The sequence below is a fragment of the Hyalella azteca genome, unplaced genomic scaffold, assembly GCF_000764305.2.
Source record: "Hyalella azteca isolate HAZT.00-mixed unplaced genomic scaffold, Hazt_2.0.2 contig14089, whole genome shotgun sequence".
NCBI lineage: Eukaryota > Metazoa > Arthropoda > Malacostraca > Amphipoda > Hyalellidae > Hyalella > Hyalella azteca.
The window spans coordinates 555057-574116 of NW_025943988.1; the positions used below are offsets into that span (position 1 = coordinate 555057).

The 19060-nt window shown below is 33.6% G+C and overlaps 1 protein-coding gene across 2 annotated transcripts in view; it reads right to left on the minus strand.

The window, feature by feature from the left end:
- Positions 1 to 14355: 14355 nt before the first annotated feature.
- LOC108675226 overlaps positions 14356 to 19060 on the minus strand; it is a 36158-nt gene continuing 31453 nt past the window's right edge. The window contains exons 7-8 of one of the 2 annotated variants that reach the window (XM_018163219.2): positions 17092 to 17260; positions 14356 to 15645 (exon numbers count right to left, since the gene is read on the minus strand). In XM_018163219.2, the coding sequence (XP_018018708.1) occupies positions 15317 to 15645; positions 17092 to 17260 (498 nt within the window). In that variant the 3' untranslated portion in view covers positions 14356 to 15316. Of the gene's footprint in view, positions 15649 to 17091; positions 17261 to 19060 lie in introns of both variants that reach the window. The other variant, XM_018163218.2, reaches the window with a different exon arrangement.

A 19060-nucleotide genomic window follows, 5' to 3' on the forward strand; every position in this document is an offset into this window, starting at 1 on the left:
CCCTGATAGATAACCAATTCCAACCAGCTATGATTTTAGGATGGAAATATCGTCTCAATTATCTTTTTACAAGACATTTTAAAAGGACGTAAGGGAACCGAGATTCCAACCGTTGTTCAATTTGTTTTTCTCACTCACGTGCGAGTGACCTATTTAGTGTTGAACATATTTTCCATTAATTTACTAATTGGGGCTAATTCATACATGAAGAATTACAGCATCGATACTAGAAATGATAGAATATAGAAATAAGGAGATATAATTCAACTAAGAAATTGGAATTGCTTGCATTGATGAGACAAATACTTTATCATTTATCGCTAATAAATATATTTCTGACCAAAGATCCATTCAACCCTCGACATTTACGCCTGTATTTGCTATAGGAACATTTTTTTACTAACTTGTGCACTTTTACAGACTTTCAATTACTGAACAGGCTGTACAAATTCTTGATTACGAAAACAACTTATACAGAGATTCTGGTGGCATCAGTTGAAATTGGTCCTAAAGTTCTACGTTGATTGAAGGAGCCTCGTTCAGAATTCTTAGTCTTTGAACCCTTTCCGTTGCCATCTCACGGATAGCCTAATTAGAAAACTTTTTCTACCAGCGAATATAATATTGCAGTAATATGAGAAATATAGGCTGAGTAGAATGATTGACACATTGTTTCATTAGTGATTAAATTAAAACTCCTATTAGTGGTTAAATTAAAAACCAGGTTTGGATTTCAACTGGCAAGCAGGTATAAAAATATTGATACTGAACTCCTTATTGCAGACTTGAAATTCTAATCCCAAATATTCTTGAAATAGACGAAATTAATCATGTCTGTGTTTAAAATCAGCAATGAAAGTCCTTGCCAAACGAAGATTTTTTCTGTTTTGGTCGATGCTTCGAGTGTTCCATAAAAAATTCTCAGCCATCTTAGGTTTTCCACTCAATTGGGACCTCTGCTGGACCAAAACATGGCAGTGGACCAGGGCAAGCCGCCAGAAATTAATTTATTTCTTTGGTAGTTTTTACTTGGATTCAATTCGCAATTTAATACGAAGATGGAGGCACTCTAAGTAAGGATTTTAGTTTTTTTGCTCTCTTCAATACTTTCTATATATAAATATTTTTAATCGAAGATTTTCTAAAACATTAATCGTAGTAGGGGAATAATTCAGTAAGCGCTGGCAACAAGTCATCTTGGGTGATTTGTTTAATTACAAATTGGTAATCAAATTTATCAAACCCATGCCTATAATATCCTTCTAATTTTGTTCAGCATAAAGAACATTACACTCTTCCCCGACTCCCACGATGATCTATAAGACATTCAAGTAAAATGAAAAAAGTTAAAGTTGAATGCACGTGTCATAAATTCAAAGATTTGGATTTCACCTAAAGATTCATTTCCTGTTTAATTATCCCTGTGTATTCTTAGAAAATGTTTTTATTCACTCGTACAATTCATCGGCTGTGTTGAGTTAAACTCTTCGATGGCTGAACGATCGCCGTGTAACGACAGTCCCTTGGCGACTGAACGCGAGGAATTTCATCACAGATTTTTACGTCGAAATGAAACAGCGGTGTGAGGGACGTATTATGGAACGTATTTCAGTGATTTCGTTCCCTTTTCGAACGAATTTCAATTGACACGGGAAAAATTAAATAGTTTTTACAACGAAAGATTTGAAATGAAAAAAAAAAGAAAAAAAATTTTTTGTTTTACAACAATTAACAATTTTTTGGCCAGAATTATCGAGACTGTCGGATTAAGTATCAATATCTTCGCTTTTTTTATGGTGAAAGTTTTTATTTATTGGCCCAAAAATTCATCATTTAGAAATTTATTAAACGGTACGAGACTCATTAATCAAACGTAAAGAAAATATTTGTCAGGAAATATTCTGATTCTGAGAACGCTGGAGAAATGGTTCCTCATTTTCACTGTTCGACATTGGACGCGACATAAATTTAAAGACTTTGATCGAGCCAAAGCCACGCTATAAAGACTAGCTTTTATTCTCCAATGCTAAGACGTGATCAAGCAGTAAATCAATTAGGAAATATGTTATTAAGTAAGTTCCATTTGGTTCCGTTTGGAGGCAATGGCTTAAGAATTAAAGACTTTTACTCTATCTTCGAGCAGTGCATCATAATTTGCAGAAGTGAACTGCGGCATTCTTTTCCATACACTCAGGAAAAAAGGGTTATGTTGTCCAAATAGTGACATGCTCTCTCTGCACGTAGCACTGATACGCCCGTTTGCCAGGGAAAAATTGGGTCAGGGTGATCTACACAAGGCAGAAAGTGCATCGCTAATTTGGACAAAATCTCGCTCATTTCTCTGACTGCAATAAAGTGTTCCATCGTACCTGCAACTTTTATGTTGGCCTCTCATATGCTGCGGCTTAGAATTCTTAGAATTAAAACTCATGCATCACTACTGAAGTCAATATAGAAATGATTATTTAGTAATTCTAATGCATTTGTCCTGCTTACTGAAACGATTAGAGCGGATTGTGATATGGGTTTTTAAACTGCATTTTTGTTTTAGTGTTTTTCTTATAAATGGTAGTTATGGTATTTAAGACGAGGTTGATGATAAAAAATTGTGAAGTTGAGCACAGATTTCTCGAAAATTACTGAAAGATCTCGGACGCAGCTAAAAAATTGATAGCTATATAGAACCGCATTTATTATATATTACGAATAACTGACAATAATTATTGATAACATTAAAACCGAAAAATTTAGACAAATTTAGTTTATGATCGTAATTAAATTTCACAAAAATCATTTGAAATCGTGTTTTTTTTTATTGTTGGAGAAATAAAATTGTACATTTCTAAGGAAAATATACTTCTTTATAGTTTTGTTTGTACTTCCAGAATTTTTTGCCGAATTTGTGCCATTTCATCCGGAATTACAAAGCTAATAACAAAGAATCTTACGTACGTGACAATTAATGATTATTTAGTAACTTTCCCGGTCACTCTCCCCTTTGCATCCAACTCGATGTAGCAAGCCACGCTACTTGAAGCATTTATGCTAATTTTATTTGATCAAAAGCCTTTATATCGAGCCCAACTGGACCGTCTAAATAGCATGGCTCTGCAGCTCACTGCAAGTGTTTACTGGCGCGTGACTTCCGTAGACTTTCACCGCTGGGGAAACGATAGCGTGTCTGCTTTGAATAGTCTGGTAAACCGTACTCTGGTTCAATGAATGAAATTAAGGTAATTATTGCATTTGCCTTTAAATGAACATACCATGAAACTAACTGCACAACATTGTGGAATCAATTGAATCTATTACACATCCGAAGAACTGAAATTATATGCAATCTGAACAATAACGGCAATTTTTAAAGCTGACTTTTAACACTAGATATTGGAAATTTATTTGGAAGTGTTCCGTCATAACAAAATATTTCGTACTCAAATTAATAATTATCATTACCGAGAAAAGAAATTATTATTTATCAGAAGAGTTGTGTTATGAAAGAATTCCCGTACAAGATCTCCTGAGATTATTGTCGCATGTCACATTAATGGCACGGCTGTCTTTCCTGTCATTATATTTTGACATCTATTTGCTGTTTGAGAAGATAGATACAAGACTGCCCAGACTCCTCGTATGAAACCAAAAATTCAGTAATTTCTGTATGACTTTGGGTCTAAATTGATACTGATAAGATTTGGTCCGAGCAAATTTTCGAAAAGTAGAGAGGCGAAATTTTTTATTTAAAAAATGGGGGTACAGGAGAAAAAGGTTAGTAAACTGAACAAATATCCAAATCAGGTGAAAAGATTGAAGCCCCAAAAATGTTGTATTATATGCTAAAATAATTAAACTTCAGAAAATATGTTCGTAAAAAACGCTGCCTCAAATCAAAATATTATCATAAGATATTTCATGAATATAATTCAATATTATTCTCTGGGTGTTATACTGGATAAAAGTTTTTGATAAACACCATGCTTCGGATAAATGTTGCTAAAATTGGTTCATTCAGTAACTCCTGACAATTACGCGCATAAAACTACGTTACTATTTTGCAGAAAAAAAATGTATCCTGGCTATTTAAAGTCGAGGTCAATAACGTTAATGAGACTTCAACTTGCATAATGGTGACAAAGAGAGAGACAATTATTATATATATGTCTTTATGGAGATCTATGTTTTTTTCAACTAAATTTTCAATAATTGAAATGATTTGCATGAACATTCGTTACCTTATTTCACGCAACTCTAAATTATGGAACGTAAGTAGTTATTTAGCTACTCTGTAACATCTGAAAACAAATTAGAGAAAATACTGAGAAAAACTATCAATTAGTTGTGTATTAGAAGGAAGTTTTCAAACATTATAAAAATATCTAACATTCTTTTGTTCGTCAGTCCCATCTAGCTCTTCCCGAATGTATCTTATGAATATGCTTCGCATTCTATGAATTAACACGATTTTTTTCTATTCTGAACAATAACAAAATATTGGAACTTCAAAATTAGAATATTACTATTCTAAGTAGTATGTAGTATTACTAAGTAGTATTCTATGTATTACTATATTCCTATTAGATTTTCATATCCAATAATTTTCTGAAATTATTTATGACAATTTAGCTTCATACCTAAATTCTTCACTGCATTTTCCACCAATTTTTTCCTAACCAAGAAAATGTCGAGTCTTGGTTCCTGGCTCACGGCGATAGCCATCCTGCCAATTCCCGTCGTCCGCTGTTCCCTTGTAATCTGCGTAGAAGCAATTTCCTTTACCGGACTTCCGCAGCCTCGCATATTCACGCAATCTACGTTTTCTTATCGGTACTCAGCAATGAAAAGGAAGATAAGAAAATTGTGATGGAGATAAAAACATATGCTAGACATGCGGATCATCTTTTAATTATTGACGGCTACATTATGAGTTGTGTTAGAGAAATTTTCGGTCGTGGTACAAATTTTTAAGCTGCATAAATTTAAACCGATTTTTTTGTCATTCTTCTAACGTTTGAGGATCAATAAAGTAACAGAAATCGGCATTTTCACATTTTTGTCAATTATATAAAATATTTAAGCAAATTTTGAAGGAAGCTAATTATAATTATTGTTAACATTTGAAATAGAAACGATTGAGTCCTATTTGAGCTCGCGAACATCTGCTAGCTACTAACGTTGCAATTTAATGACTCAATATTGAATGCATATTAAAATACGCTTCTGTTTAACTCAGAAACTCTTGCAATAATTAATCAATCGTAAGGATGACAATAATTGTAATTTATACGGATGCAAAGTTGCCACTTATTTTTCCACATTCATCATTGATTGAAAAATCGCTTCAATTTGTTCGGCGATTGAACGAGATTTGTTTTTGCAATTCATCCGCGCGCTAAATTTCGTAGAGGTCGACAAAAACGAATAGCCGGGAAAGGTTCTCAACGTCAATGGATATAAATGAGCTCCGTACTTTAATTAAAGAATGGCAGCCAAAATCCTCGATTAGTTTAACGGCAAACCTCCGTTTAATTTATCGACGCTTGTGGGAGGAGGATTTCGACAAGATAAAAAAATAGCGAATTTCTTGGTCGGTTTTTATGATTTTAAGCTGCATTTCTTCAAAGTCTAGTGCTTAACTAAAGGTCTGATAGAGAAGCATGAAGTTATTCGATTTTTTTGACAGTTTTTGTTTGTAGATCTAGGTCAGAAACTTTTTTTATAACAAATTTTGGAATTTATCAGACGTCGAATATTATAATTATTCCTTCGATTTTAGTGCTTCAAAGATTCTTTACAATAATTAAATTTGTCTTATATTAGGAGATCGCACATGGGTCTCATTTTAGTAGTAGATCTCACGTATTCTTTTTACCAATAAAAATTCTATGTATTCTGAATCAAATAAACAACACCAAGTTCGTTACACTCGAGCATTTTTGCCTCTAATTCACCGGCAAATATTGCACACTAAGTGAAGCCGACATCGGAAAGCCATTATCGACTTGAATATTGTGGTTTGGTGGGTTTTAGGCGGCAGGTTTTTCGACATTAAAAAGTACCTTATTTGGGAGCGGAAGTTTGCCGGCTGAGAGGCCGAAAATTTTTCGCGAAAATTTCTCCAGTCGTTTGTGTTATTTTCAAGACAAAAATAGCAGTACAACGGGGCTCTTATTTCAGTATTGAAACATTATTGATGCGCAATGAGTTCCCTTATTTTAGTTTTCAAATAACTACGCTGAAAAATAGGGAGAAGATAAAATAATTCGTGAAAAATGATTATAAACTGTAATTTTCCCTAATCACAACAAAGGAAGCTGAAGTTAGAGTTTAAGCAATGTTTTAACATGTGATTTAATACATTGAGAATTGCACCTTCACGCGATGCGGTAGCAAGTCCCTCAATTTGCAATCAGAGTGCCCAGTCACGCTTACCATTCCTCGCACGCAATTCAAGTTTTTCCCCTCAGCTTCAAGAGCAACTCAAGTTTTACCTACAGCCTCGGGGGCGCCGATAGTGCCAATTGGATGCCGAAAGTTATGCCTACCTTTGGAAATTTCGTGAAGTTTCCAGTTGCAGCTGAAGAAGGCCCGTGGCATTGAGCGGAATGCATTCTTCATCATGAAGCAGGTAGCTCAATCCATAGCGGAGCGCAATCCTCAACAAAATTCAGAGGCGTGACAGCTTCTGATTCGAGTAATCAGAAGCTGTGGCAGCTCTTAATTTGATTGAGGAATTGCACGGCATTAAAGTGAGACAAAAGGAATTCATTGAAATACTGAAATAGAATAACTCGAGTAAATTGCTTTGGAGAATTTCTCATTGAATTTGGATTTGCTTACTCCTAGTAAATGAACACTTCAATGGTTGCTCTGGTAAGAGAATTTTACAAAAAATCAAGGCATGAATCGTTGATTATTTTCAAGAACGTATATCAACATCAAGAGTCTCAACATACCGGAATCAGGATGTCAAAAACAAAACTTTTATTTACTTAGCGAAATAAATGACCTAGAACATCAACTGTAATAAAAAATTCAATCAATCTCATCTTCAGATATTTTATTCATTAATTCAACTCCGGTTGACCTACGACCCCGAATTGTAGAACATTTGACTCGCGTTGAGAATGTCACCTTTAGGATATTTTCCCGGCTATTTCGAGCGTGTTTACGGAGTATTCTCTCGAGATAACAGCCATAAGTTCTAGGCTGCAAGTTGAGTTGGGAAAGAAGTGTCAGAGGAAGCAATAAAAGCGATCGTTTAACCGAGTGGCTGTCATCGAAAGCGATGTCGTTGGTTCGACCTAAAAACGACACATGGAAATTGGATCGACGACGTACGAGTTTCAGTTAAAAATGCTTGCTGTATATCGAGCGTCGCTCTATAATGGAGAATTTCAGCCTAGATATCGCCGAAATTGTAACTTGGACTTTAATTTGTTTGGTAATTAAATTAATGTTGACGGGTGTTGCGATTCATTAACATATTATTTCATTGATGTCTACTTGCAATAATTACTAGGAAGAGATTAAAGCGAATTGGCTCGACAAATTGCCATTAGATTCATATTTAGGATGAAGTAAGGAAAACTGACCGAAAATATCTAAGGTAAACAATATGTTTAACAAATCATTGCTGATTGTCACATTGTAATCTGTTGCAAATCAATCCAAAATCTTCTCTGAATTTTATTTTATATCATGGTTAAAAATTTTAGTTTACGATCAGACATATTTTTCTTAAATGCGAATTGCTCTGAATTAAGCTCTGTTTAAACTGAATCCGTTAGTTACTTCTCGCTGATCACTAAATAATTTCGACGCAAAATCATTGTACGGACAAGTCAAAACTTTGAAGATAATTTATTCTTCACAATTAAAAAAGTAAGAATAGTTTTCATGAATATTTCATTGCATTTTATACATTTAATTTCATCAATAGCAATTAAGTCAAAACTAATTTCATCATATATTCCAGTCAAAAAATTTATTTGACCATCATTAATCGGAGCTTAATTTCCAATGCCAAAGCAATCAAAAATTGCACTGAATTCTTCATGGCGATGTTTAATCACAAGGTAATTTCTGGTGCGTTCAATTATGAAGGAAATTAAGGGCATTAAGCATGCAAATGAACTGCGGGCTTACGGATGCGTTCAGTGGGCGACGGTGCAAATTTTGGCAGCTTAGGTGAAGTGACGCCGCCTCTAATGCGGCTCTTAGCTTACCATCTTATAAGAATTATGCCGACCAACTGGGCGAAATTTTCATTATGTCTTAATATTTGGGTCATAAAAGGAAAGTTAACATAATTAATATTATTCGATAATTATCAAAAATATTTGGTTCATAAAAGGGAAATTAACATAATTATTATTATTCAACAATTAACAAAAATATTTGGTTCATAAAAGGGAAATTGACATAATTATTATTATTCAACAATTAACAAAAATATTTGGTTCATAAAAGGGAAATTGACATAATTATTATTATTCAACAATTAAAAAAAATATTTTGTTCATAAAAGATAGGCACAATAAAATAATTAATATTATTTAACAATTACAGAAATATTTGGGTAATAGAAGGAAAATTAACAAAATCAATATTATTTAACAATTAACAAAAATATTTAGTTCATAAAAGGTTAATTAAAATAATTATTATTATTTACCAATTAACAAAAATATTTGGTTCGTAAAAGGAAAATAAACAATGTGCAAGATTACCATACCTTTGCGGACACCCGAAATCGCGGACGGACACCCGGAGGTTGACACCCGAAATCGCAGAAAACGGTACATATAATTGAATTTAAAACGACTTAGAATCAATTCTGTTCCTTCTGCATATTTTTATGAAAAATAATCATGTCCTATTCGAAAAAATATCGTTGTAAACAATACAAGAACAAGTTGAGCAACACATGCGACGTGTTGAGACAATTTCAGTTAAAATTATTTGTGTGACCGTTGCACATAACATAATTTAATCAACCTAAAATATAAAGGATCCTTAGACCAACTACTATAGTCTATACATGTGATTATTGGAGGATCCTATAGGAAATTTTAAATTATTCTAGGTAATTACCAACCCCTCTCTTTTAAATTAAAAAGTTTTAACCTAATATTTTTACGTTACGTGATAATGAGCTTCGACGGCAACAGTCAGGGAGATGATAAAGCTAATAGATGTATTTGAAGTATCGGGAAATAGAAATGCATTTAGATTCATAAATAATTAAAATTTATTGAGAAGGAATTAGCATCGCCTTTGAGTGTGATATTTTCTTATTGACCAAGTGATCTTACAGAGTGCACATTTTTATTAACAGAGCCATACGACGGTTTGGGGCTTTCCTTACCGTATAGACTATGATGAAAATTTCAACGTAGATTTCACTGTAGACTCTACTTAAGACTCCACCGTATACTTTACCGTGAACTTTACCATATACTGTATTTTACCGTGATTTACGCCCCGGATTATACAGAAAAATCCACCGTTTACTCTACCGTGAATTTTATTCAATATTTTACCATGATCCATGCCTCGAACTATAAAGAAGACCCCACCTTATGTACTTCACCGTGAATCTTACGCTAAATTTTACCGTGGACTTTACCATATATTTTAACGATGACTATTCAGAATACTTATTCTATCGTAGACTGCACCGTAAGATATGTGTGTCGTAAATTCTACCGGTAACTGAGCTATAATAAAATGATGCTCAGAAAAAAGACGATGCAGGAGGCAGAGATGATCTTGTACACAACAGGAGGAGGATATAAATGCTTCTGAACACCATGAAAATTATACGGTCATAATAGTCGTAATGCAGGGTAAGGATTGGACAAATTTGTCTTGTCTATTTCTTTTATCAGCCTGAAATAATATTAGCAAATTCCCCCACTTCGTTCCCGAAATAGCTTGCCTTGTCACCATAACCTCATAATGATAACAAAATTAATTGATGAAATTTAAAACTATTGATTCATCATCTAATTAAAATCTTATGGCTAAATATTCATAAATAAAACGTGTTAATTTGTGGGCCCATGGCTCGCTATTGCTGCCACATCCCCGACTTATCCTCTGGAGTTGGTGGAATTATCGCTGTTTATGGCATAACCTGAAACCTAACCTATAGGTTGATGTCCACCGAATAGTTCTTGATCATATATGATCTTTTATTAATGCATAAATATTGCAGAATTTTTCTGCTGACCACAATTTAACGCGTTAAATACATTCACATTGTACCTACGGGAGATTTTTTGTAAAGATTTCGGCATTAGTATTCTATTATTATTGTACGGAAAACGAACAGGAAACATCCACCTATTCTAAATTTCATCGGTGGTCAATGAATTTAAAAAATCTACCTGGTATACTTCAGAATAGTGCGCACGTAAAAGTTGGATGGTTCAGTGCTAAGCACGAAAAATCATCTGTAATGAAAATAAGAAGTGCTACAAACGTTTCAAAATTCGTGCCGTAAGACAGAAATCAACGCAAGCATATCTCTTGCTTTTCCCAATTCCTGGCCTGCTCTTGAGGGTCTTCACGTTCGCCGCAAGTGTGATGAATGTGACGGCTGTAAACGCCGATGTGCGTAAATTCGCCATTACCATGCATGCAGAAGCTGAGTTTGGCTAATTATTTGTTGAATCTGCCCAACGCAGCAACAGAATCCCATACCGCAGCTCTTCACAGCTGCCATAAATTATTTTAATAATTTGGAACCTCCCGAATTATTCCCGGAACCTCCCGGGAATAATAATTATTCCCCTCCCGGAACCTCCCGTTGTCGGTCCCAGGTGCTACGCCGCTCTATTCCTCTCACTGCCTTCCATACAGTAATTTTTCTTCCATTATGCGGCTCTTCATTTATTGTCTCATAAGTTTTCTCGCAGTTTTCTTGTCACTTGCTCCTACATTTTGTGTTGTGCTTCCTCCTTTTCTCACAATAAATTTCTTGCTCATTTCACACCTGCCATTTTCGTATTTACTATTTACTTGCATTATACCAGTTACTAGAAAATTTACTACTATTTTATTCATTGATATTAAATTATATATAAGAAATTATAGAAATTGAGCTTATTTAACCTTAGCATTCCATTCCATCGTCTTGAAATGTAACTTCGCCGAGATATGAACGCCCTATTAATAAGTACTGTTCATTTTTGTGGAAGTGAATCCCCTCAGTAATTAACGAGATTCCAAAAGCTCTCAACCATAATCATCCATTCAAATTCAAATTAAATTCATTAAACCTGGCGAATATGAATGCAATCAGGCTCAATTCATGCAATCAGTGCACGCCGCTCTATATACGATCCAATCAAATCAATTTTTCAACTCAAGACTAACCACACTGAGGATTATTCTTGCTCGACTATCATTGATTAATCAGATCGCAATGTTTTATTTTTTATCTAAATTTCGGGTTCCGAATATAATTTTATGTAAAGTGACTGTTTAAATTTCAAAATTCCCTCGGGACATCGAGAAAATTTTGCAATTGGAATTTAATATTGAATTGATGACCTGTGTTGACACAGATCACATTGAGTTTACATGTTAAAATAAAGTGTAATGAATTGAGTATGACGAAAATTTTTTATTAACCAGAAGAAGCATTGATTAACCCACAACAACATCCCGCAATTATTTTTATCTCAGGGGCATAAATGATCGAGATTAGAAAGAGCATTTGTAAATTTCATTCATCGCTCAACCAACATTACAATTTTACATGTTTTCGAATTACTAGAAACTATTTACTGATGTAAAATCTTTACAATTGTTGCTATTTTTCCAACACTTTTTCATACTAAAACTAAATGCGATTTTGCATATAGTGCAAATAACACATCTACATATGAGATTCGCTATGAAATACCAACTTCACTGTTTATGAAATGAGTTTTAATCTTACTTGACTCCCAATTTATTTTTCTCTTGAAAGCCAACTCGGAGTTTGTTTCAGTACCAATCATATTTTAGCTGACAAACTTGTAGGTTGTCAAATCTCTCAGAGGATCACTTCCCATCAATAGCCTCATTATTCTTCACAACTCCACAAGTAAGCATATGACTTACCTTTCATCATTTAATTGAAAATTTTCAAAAATTTACTAAATATTCGAGCTTTGTGTCAGGAATTTTTAAAGCAGGAATTAGCTGCCAGTTGGAATACCTAAATGGTCGCCGTTTTTCTTTGTCCAAAGAATATTCATGAATCGATATCAGCCCTGGGACTGTCCAAGGACGGGTTCGACTCTAAGCGGTAAATATATATTTTTAAACTTTTCCTTTATATCCATTGCATTTAATTACTTTCTTCAATAAAATTATTTAATTTCAAGGAAGATAACTATTCAGTATCTGTGGAATATAATTTTAGTTCATTCATATATAGGTAACGTGGGAATTATATTTTTAGCATCCATTGGAAAACGCACTTTCGTGTAGTTGTTTGTTTCGTTCTATATATGCTTTATAAATAATCCTTAGCAAGTGTAATCAGAGAACAGTAACCCTCGAACAAAACCTGTCCCTTCAAGCGCAGAAATCATTTTTAAACTTACAACCCATAAATTATTTACTGCAACACCGATTATCTATCTACAAATTTCAATCATTGGACACTTGTAAACGCTAAACTTATTAAATATTTACATTTTTGTTCGACTCTCTATTCAATTATATATTGCCAAAAATTTGATGCATGTTTTAATTCTGGAGCGATATACTGAACTTTGCACACTGTACAACCTCTGGAACTCGAGGACGTTATTTGACTTGTAGGCCGCGAGACAAATAAGAGTCTCAATATAGAGAAGTATGTGTTTTAGTTGGTATGAAGTCAATAAAGACGTAGCCGCACTACGCGTTTAAAGAAGTTCTTGCTGAAATTAAACATTCCTCGGTCAGAAGGCATCAAGTGACGAGCCTCGAGTCTTAATTCAACGCGAGTAAGAAATGGACAAAAAATGCCAACTTTTCAGACGAATTGCAGTGGCGAATTTAGGCTGATTTAAATATGGAATGAATTAAATTTAAATTGAATGGTGTGAATGTGATTATTTTTTCATCTGTAAATTGGCACGTTTAAACACCAGTGAATTTTTTTCTATGGTTTTAGGCAGATTTATTTCGAATTAATTTTTACCATGAGTTTGGAAATTTACGCCAGTAAAATTTTCATATGAATTATTTATAACATTTTAAATTTATCTCACGTTCGGTTTAGTTCATCATGAGTATATTAGAATGATCGTGTAATACAATAAGTACAACAATAAATCAATTTACGTTTCAAAAAATTAAATCGAAAAACTTTTTATTATAATAACAATTTATTCATTTTCTATAATCATTGTCTGTATCAAGAAAGTGAATTTCATTCAATGATTTCCCATACGCAGAAATTTATCGCATGGCAAGGCGTCATTATTTGTATGGAAATTCTTCCTATAAATAACGAACTCATGTTGCGGTAATGAGCCAGTGTTTATCATGGCTAGCGTGCGAAGGCATCGTTAAGATGGATGTTTGCATGTTGTTATCTATTAAACACTCTGTCGAGTCGGGGAAAAAATGAAAATTGCTATATTATCGCTATATATATATAAAATATAATTGCCATCAATATAAATATAAATATTTATTTGCTATGTTTTATAACCATATTTCAATTTATTTACTGCCAACGCGGACAAAAGGTTCTCAAATTTTCTAATGAAATCTGTTGCAGAATAGCCATCGTTTGTGAAAAATTCAGGATTTGTAGAATGCCCTGGGTTATATCCATACTTTTTTTTAGCTTGGATTATCTTCCCATTAGCAGAGATTATGCAAATTTAATACAGCATGTGAAACTTTTTAAAAGAGCCGCATGATAATGTGCATTCGTTTGTAGGTATATTCGTGAACTCCTATGAAAGAATGCAGAGAAGTGAATAGAAAAATAAAACTGTGCCTCATTTTTCAATTAGGGCTCATGAATCAAGGTTATATGGTATAATTCAAACACTTTTCGTTCCAAAGGGAAATGAAAGTGCATTAATTTGTGGTTTTATTATAATTTAAATTATTAGATAGGCCTGGACACACTGTTGACATGTGTCCCTGGATGTGACACAAATAGTATTGATACATAAAGTTCACTGAAGAGAATTAAATAAATTCATAAGTCACTACCGGTTGATGGAAAATTTGATAGTTTTCCAGCGCCGTTGTATGCAATTTGAAATTGTTTATTTGAAATAATTTTTTAATGTGCTGAATCTTATCTAGTATTAAATTATTCTTTTCTTATTTTCTTCAAAATAGGTGTAATATATTTAAATCGCAATTAAAGGACAATAATTTTGTGAAATTGGATTTCGAATGATTTTCTTGTTTGAAAATCCTAATTGGGTCTGCCTGGAATTGGTTTGCATCTCAAGTTAAGGCCCCGAACCAACAAAAGTTGAATATTTTTTAATTTTAGAAAACTTGAATTAAGCAAATAATCTGAACCCTAAATAGCTATTCACATCCTTGAATTAAAAAAAACACCCTGAGGAAGTAAGTAATATTTACACTCATTTTTAATCATTATCAGTATATCCAACCCAAAAATTGGCCCAAACAAGTTGTTTCCAAACATGGTTAATGGACAAACATTAAAACATTCAACATATAATTATAATATGAAGTTAATTAGGGAATTATGCATACGTCAGTATTTTTCTAAAATTAGGGGAAATAAAATTTTTGATATTTCTAAATTGTATCATAGACCTAGTCTATTTGTTTACGTAGTCGATAAATGCAAGAGAATAGCTAGACATAGATTATCGAACGTTTTTACTTTTGTTGTATGCTATGCAAGAATAACATTATTCATACATCTAATGGTACATACATTTTACTATTTACATTGTAAATATACACAAAATTTTATTTCTAAGAATTCCTTACCGCATTTTTCTTTGATACATCAGAACTAATTGACAGTTTCCTTTAAAAATTTTAATCAATGAACAGTCATTGGGGGTCTACAATATTTTCTATTGATATTATTTTTTTATAAATTAGCGAGTGTCGAATTGCGCCTAACTAACACATTATCGGACTAATTTAAGGCGAGCAATAAATGTTTTCTGTAGAGTATTTTCCATTAATAAGCCTCATAAAAAGAATTGATTCACTAAACTTTGTTTAAAACCTAACTTGTTCAATGTACAACATCACATTAATATTACTAATGCTAAATAGTCCTCTGAGATCCCTCAATTGTTCGGAAAGTTTCTGTCTACGGAGGTGATACATCAGCACAGTCGTTACTAGAATGTTTTCTGTCGGTGCCAAAAGTACGTGAGTTATCTGCACTGTTAAAAAATTCCTGGAAATGCGAGTGTGCTGTTTTTAAGAGAGTTCCAGGGCATTTTAAGTATTGCTTTCCAGTATCGTTGCTTGAAAGGCCTGGGAATTCATTTTCAAGTCCCACGTGACGAGGTAGGACCAGGAAAAATGCTGCCAATGTTGTACAAAATGAAAGTGCGTGGAGCAGAAAGAAGTCCTTCGTTTCTCGGCGTGTGTGCGAATTTGCGTTGTTGGTTTGCATAGCGGCTGGCGTCTCACCTGCTGGTAACGCACAAAACATGGAAAGGTGTGAAAATCACGTTTCACCTACAAAAAATAAATTTAAAAGTATTGTGCAGATAAAAAAGGAAATAATATCGATGCAAAGTGTGGTAAAAAGATAAAAAGTCAGAAAATATTACGAAATGATCCATGGCATCCGTATTATAAAAAAAGTATGACCAAAAAACACAGGGGAGATATTACATAAAGAGTAGATGCGGCGAGCAAGTTGCGATACATAGACTGTTAAAGTAAAGAATTGATCAACAGGAGCTCATACTAACGGTCAGTACTAACGTTTAAATTTCGCCATAAGTAGCATTCAAAAATATTTGGAAATCGAGACTACTTAGAAAATTTTATTAAAGATTATTAACAATGAAAATGCCTACGAGGTCGCCCATATTTTATTGAAAACGTTCAAGGTGACTTATCAACAGAATGAAAGTTTAACAACACAGGTAGCAGCCACTCGAAGAGCATAATTTTAATTAAGTTCAGTTTAATTACACAAATGGCTTAAAAAGCCATTGCGTCTGAACAAAAGGACTAAAATTATTTCTTCGGTCAGGCAGCCAAAAAAATGACAGAAAGGTAGAAAAAGTTATTCATGAAATGCTCTACTTTTATCAACCAGTACGCATTACTCGTCACATATTCACTTCAATGTAAAAATAAATTTGTGAGCATCTGCATCCGTCGTCATGGTATCACGCAAATTCTACATTAGAGTGCCTGGGCATCGAGGCAAAGACAATCGTACTAGCAATCCACTTGCGCTCCCGCCTCATTCAGTTGTGGGCATTCACAACAAAACAGTAGAACATGTCGGTGACCGGAAGAGAATTTGAAATTTCAGTTTTCATTCGCGTGCTTCTAATTTGGGATTTATAGAATACGTGAACCATCGTAAATATTACTTCAGTACTGCCTTAAATCCGTATTAAATTTTCCGTACATAGGCTTCTCTGCTGCTATTTTTTACTTACTTTTTTGTAATTTTGTCAATTCTCGTTTTGTACTTACAATGTCAATTTCCCTGTAAGAAATTTTTTACATCCGTTTTCTGTAATTTTTGATCGGATGACGGGGCTGGCCTCCGGAAAAAATTTCAAGTGTGATAAATTACCCACGTATTCTCTTTTAATTTAATTATAAATTCTTCGTAATACATACTGAGGTAATTATATATTACTTCGCTAATATATAATGCATAAATTTCATAATAATATATAGGGAAATTATGTAGCGATGACAAGCTTTTAAATCACAAATTAAAAATATTGAACGTTTTTCTCATCATCTTAATAAGTATTCTTCAATTTACAGTATAACGGCAAATAATTTTCTCACATGAAATTCGCACACTTCATTCATACTTACATCACATATATTTTTACGAAGGATATCTTGAACAAAAACAGAAAAATATTCACAACATACCGTTCAGTATATGAATCTTGACCGACGCTGCTGCTGAGGGAGACGGCGCGCACGAATACGTCCCGCTCGCCGTGTTCGACGCATCGTGGATCAAAAGAATCGTTTTCGTGGACGTGCCACGATCCGTGATGACGCTAACTCGTGATCCTGGGCTGTCGTAGTTTATGATCTAAAGAATAGAGACATGTGGATTTAAGCCTCACATACTATTATTGACGGGAAAAATTTCATTAAGTTTTAATTGAATACCCGAATACGAAATATTTTTTATTATACTTCTTTGTCATTTGAAAGCTATATCATTGGACGCTTATTTAAATGATAATTGTTGCCATGTTAATGATTTGAATAATTTTAGGAGCAAACCTTCCATACAAGTATAAGTAAGATTAAAGATCGCCCAGGCATGAATAATTTTCGCAGAATAAAATTCGGTAAGGACCTTTCTATATATATTTCAAGCAGTGTAAATTGAACATTGACTTTGAGAGATGTGGGTCTAAAAAAGCGTATTCTTTATAGAACTCTTGCAAACGATCCGTTTTCTGGTGATTGGACACAGGACTAGAATTCTTAGATTGATGGTTCGCAAACGACAATCCGACAGAAAAACGTGAGCCGCCCCCGCAAAATATTTCCTAAAAGTTTACATCGACCAAAAATATCACCTTCAATAGAATAAACGGTTGCTCCAGTTCTAAAATTTAGAAGCCACTTCCAGCAAACACAAAAATCTTAACCCAAACATATTGTCCGTTGAGCGCTCGGCGAGACCCAGTTTGATTTTTCCAGGTCGTTGTAAAATAAAAGTAGTGAAACCTGAAGCCAATTTCTAGCTTCCTGAAGTTTTTGGTAAGACAATTTCTTTACATGAACGAATCTCAAAAGGTTTAAATGCTCTGGAATGTTGCGCAAACGACGATAGTACGGCTTTGCATTCAGTATGTCAGGCTCCATTAAAGAAATAAATATCCCAGTGTTATTCTATAACCTCAGAGACGAGGTCACCCCAGAAGAAGTGTTGCTTTGAATTTGCTTTATGTCGCGTAAATAAAATATATTTTCAGAGACTCAAACCTGCTGCTGGAAATTTAAGCTTTCAGGTTCTGTTCTCTTACTTTTATTTATAAACGCATAAATTCTTGACACTGGAAAAGTGCAACTCCTCTGTGGCGAGAAAATAAATCATATCAAATTCTGCAACTTTTTCGCATATACAAAAGCTAACTCATGTTCAATTTTTCGTTCAAATATCTTTGACTCGTTCATAAGGAAGATGAAAAGTTCTTGTTCTTCAATAAACGTTGTATGTTATAATATGCCTTAAGAAGAAAAACTTAAATTATCTTCAAATAAATTCAGTTTAATTTTATATCCAATTACATTGGATATTTTACTTTTTTCCGATATAATGCCTGATTGAATGATAAATTTATAGCTATAATAGGATATATAAACTATTAAACTCGTGTGTCATTGTATTAGTTAAGTTATCGATCTCCAGCTAACAGAATCTTGTCAGTTAAATTTATCAGCTTGAACTTTAAAATAAGTAGAGATAAATCTGTACGACTATGTTAAATCGACGATAAATCTCTACGCATCATGCGACTATGTACGTAATAAAAGAATACAGGGAGTCGTGATCTCATTGTATATGTCAATGGTAGTTAATGGTTTCAGAACAAACACCACTAGTCGTTTATTATTATAGCTTCCGTTATGAGGTATGATTTAATATAACTTTGGCCTCTAACTCTCACGTGTTAATTTACTTACGCCGAACTTTACTGTTGTGTTCAAGTTTTGATCCCACCTTAACTCCGCTATTAATTACACAGTCAGTTGCTTGTTTCCATTGTTTTTAACGGAGAAATCTTGTATTGTCATTCACAATTATTTGTTTAAAAAGACAGATTATATAGTTTCAGCTTCTGAAACTCACCATACTACATGCCAGTTACAACCT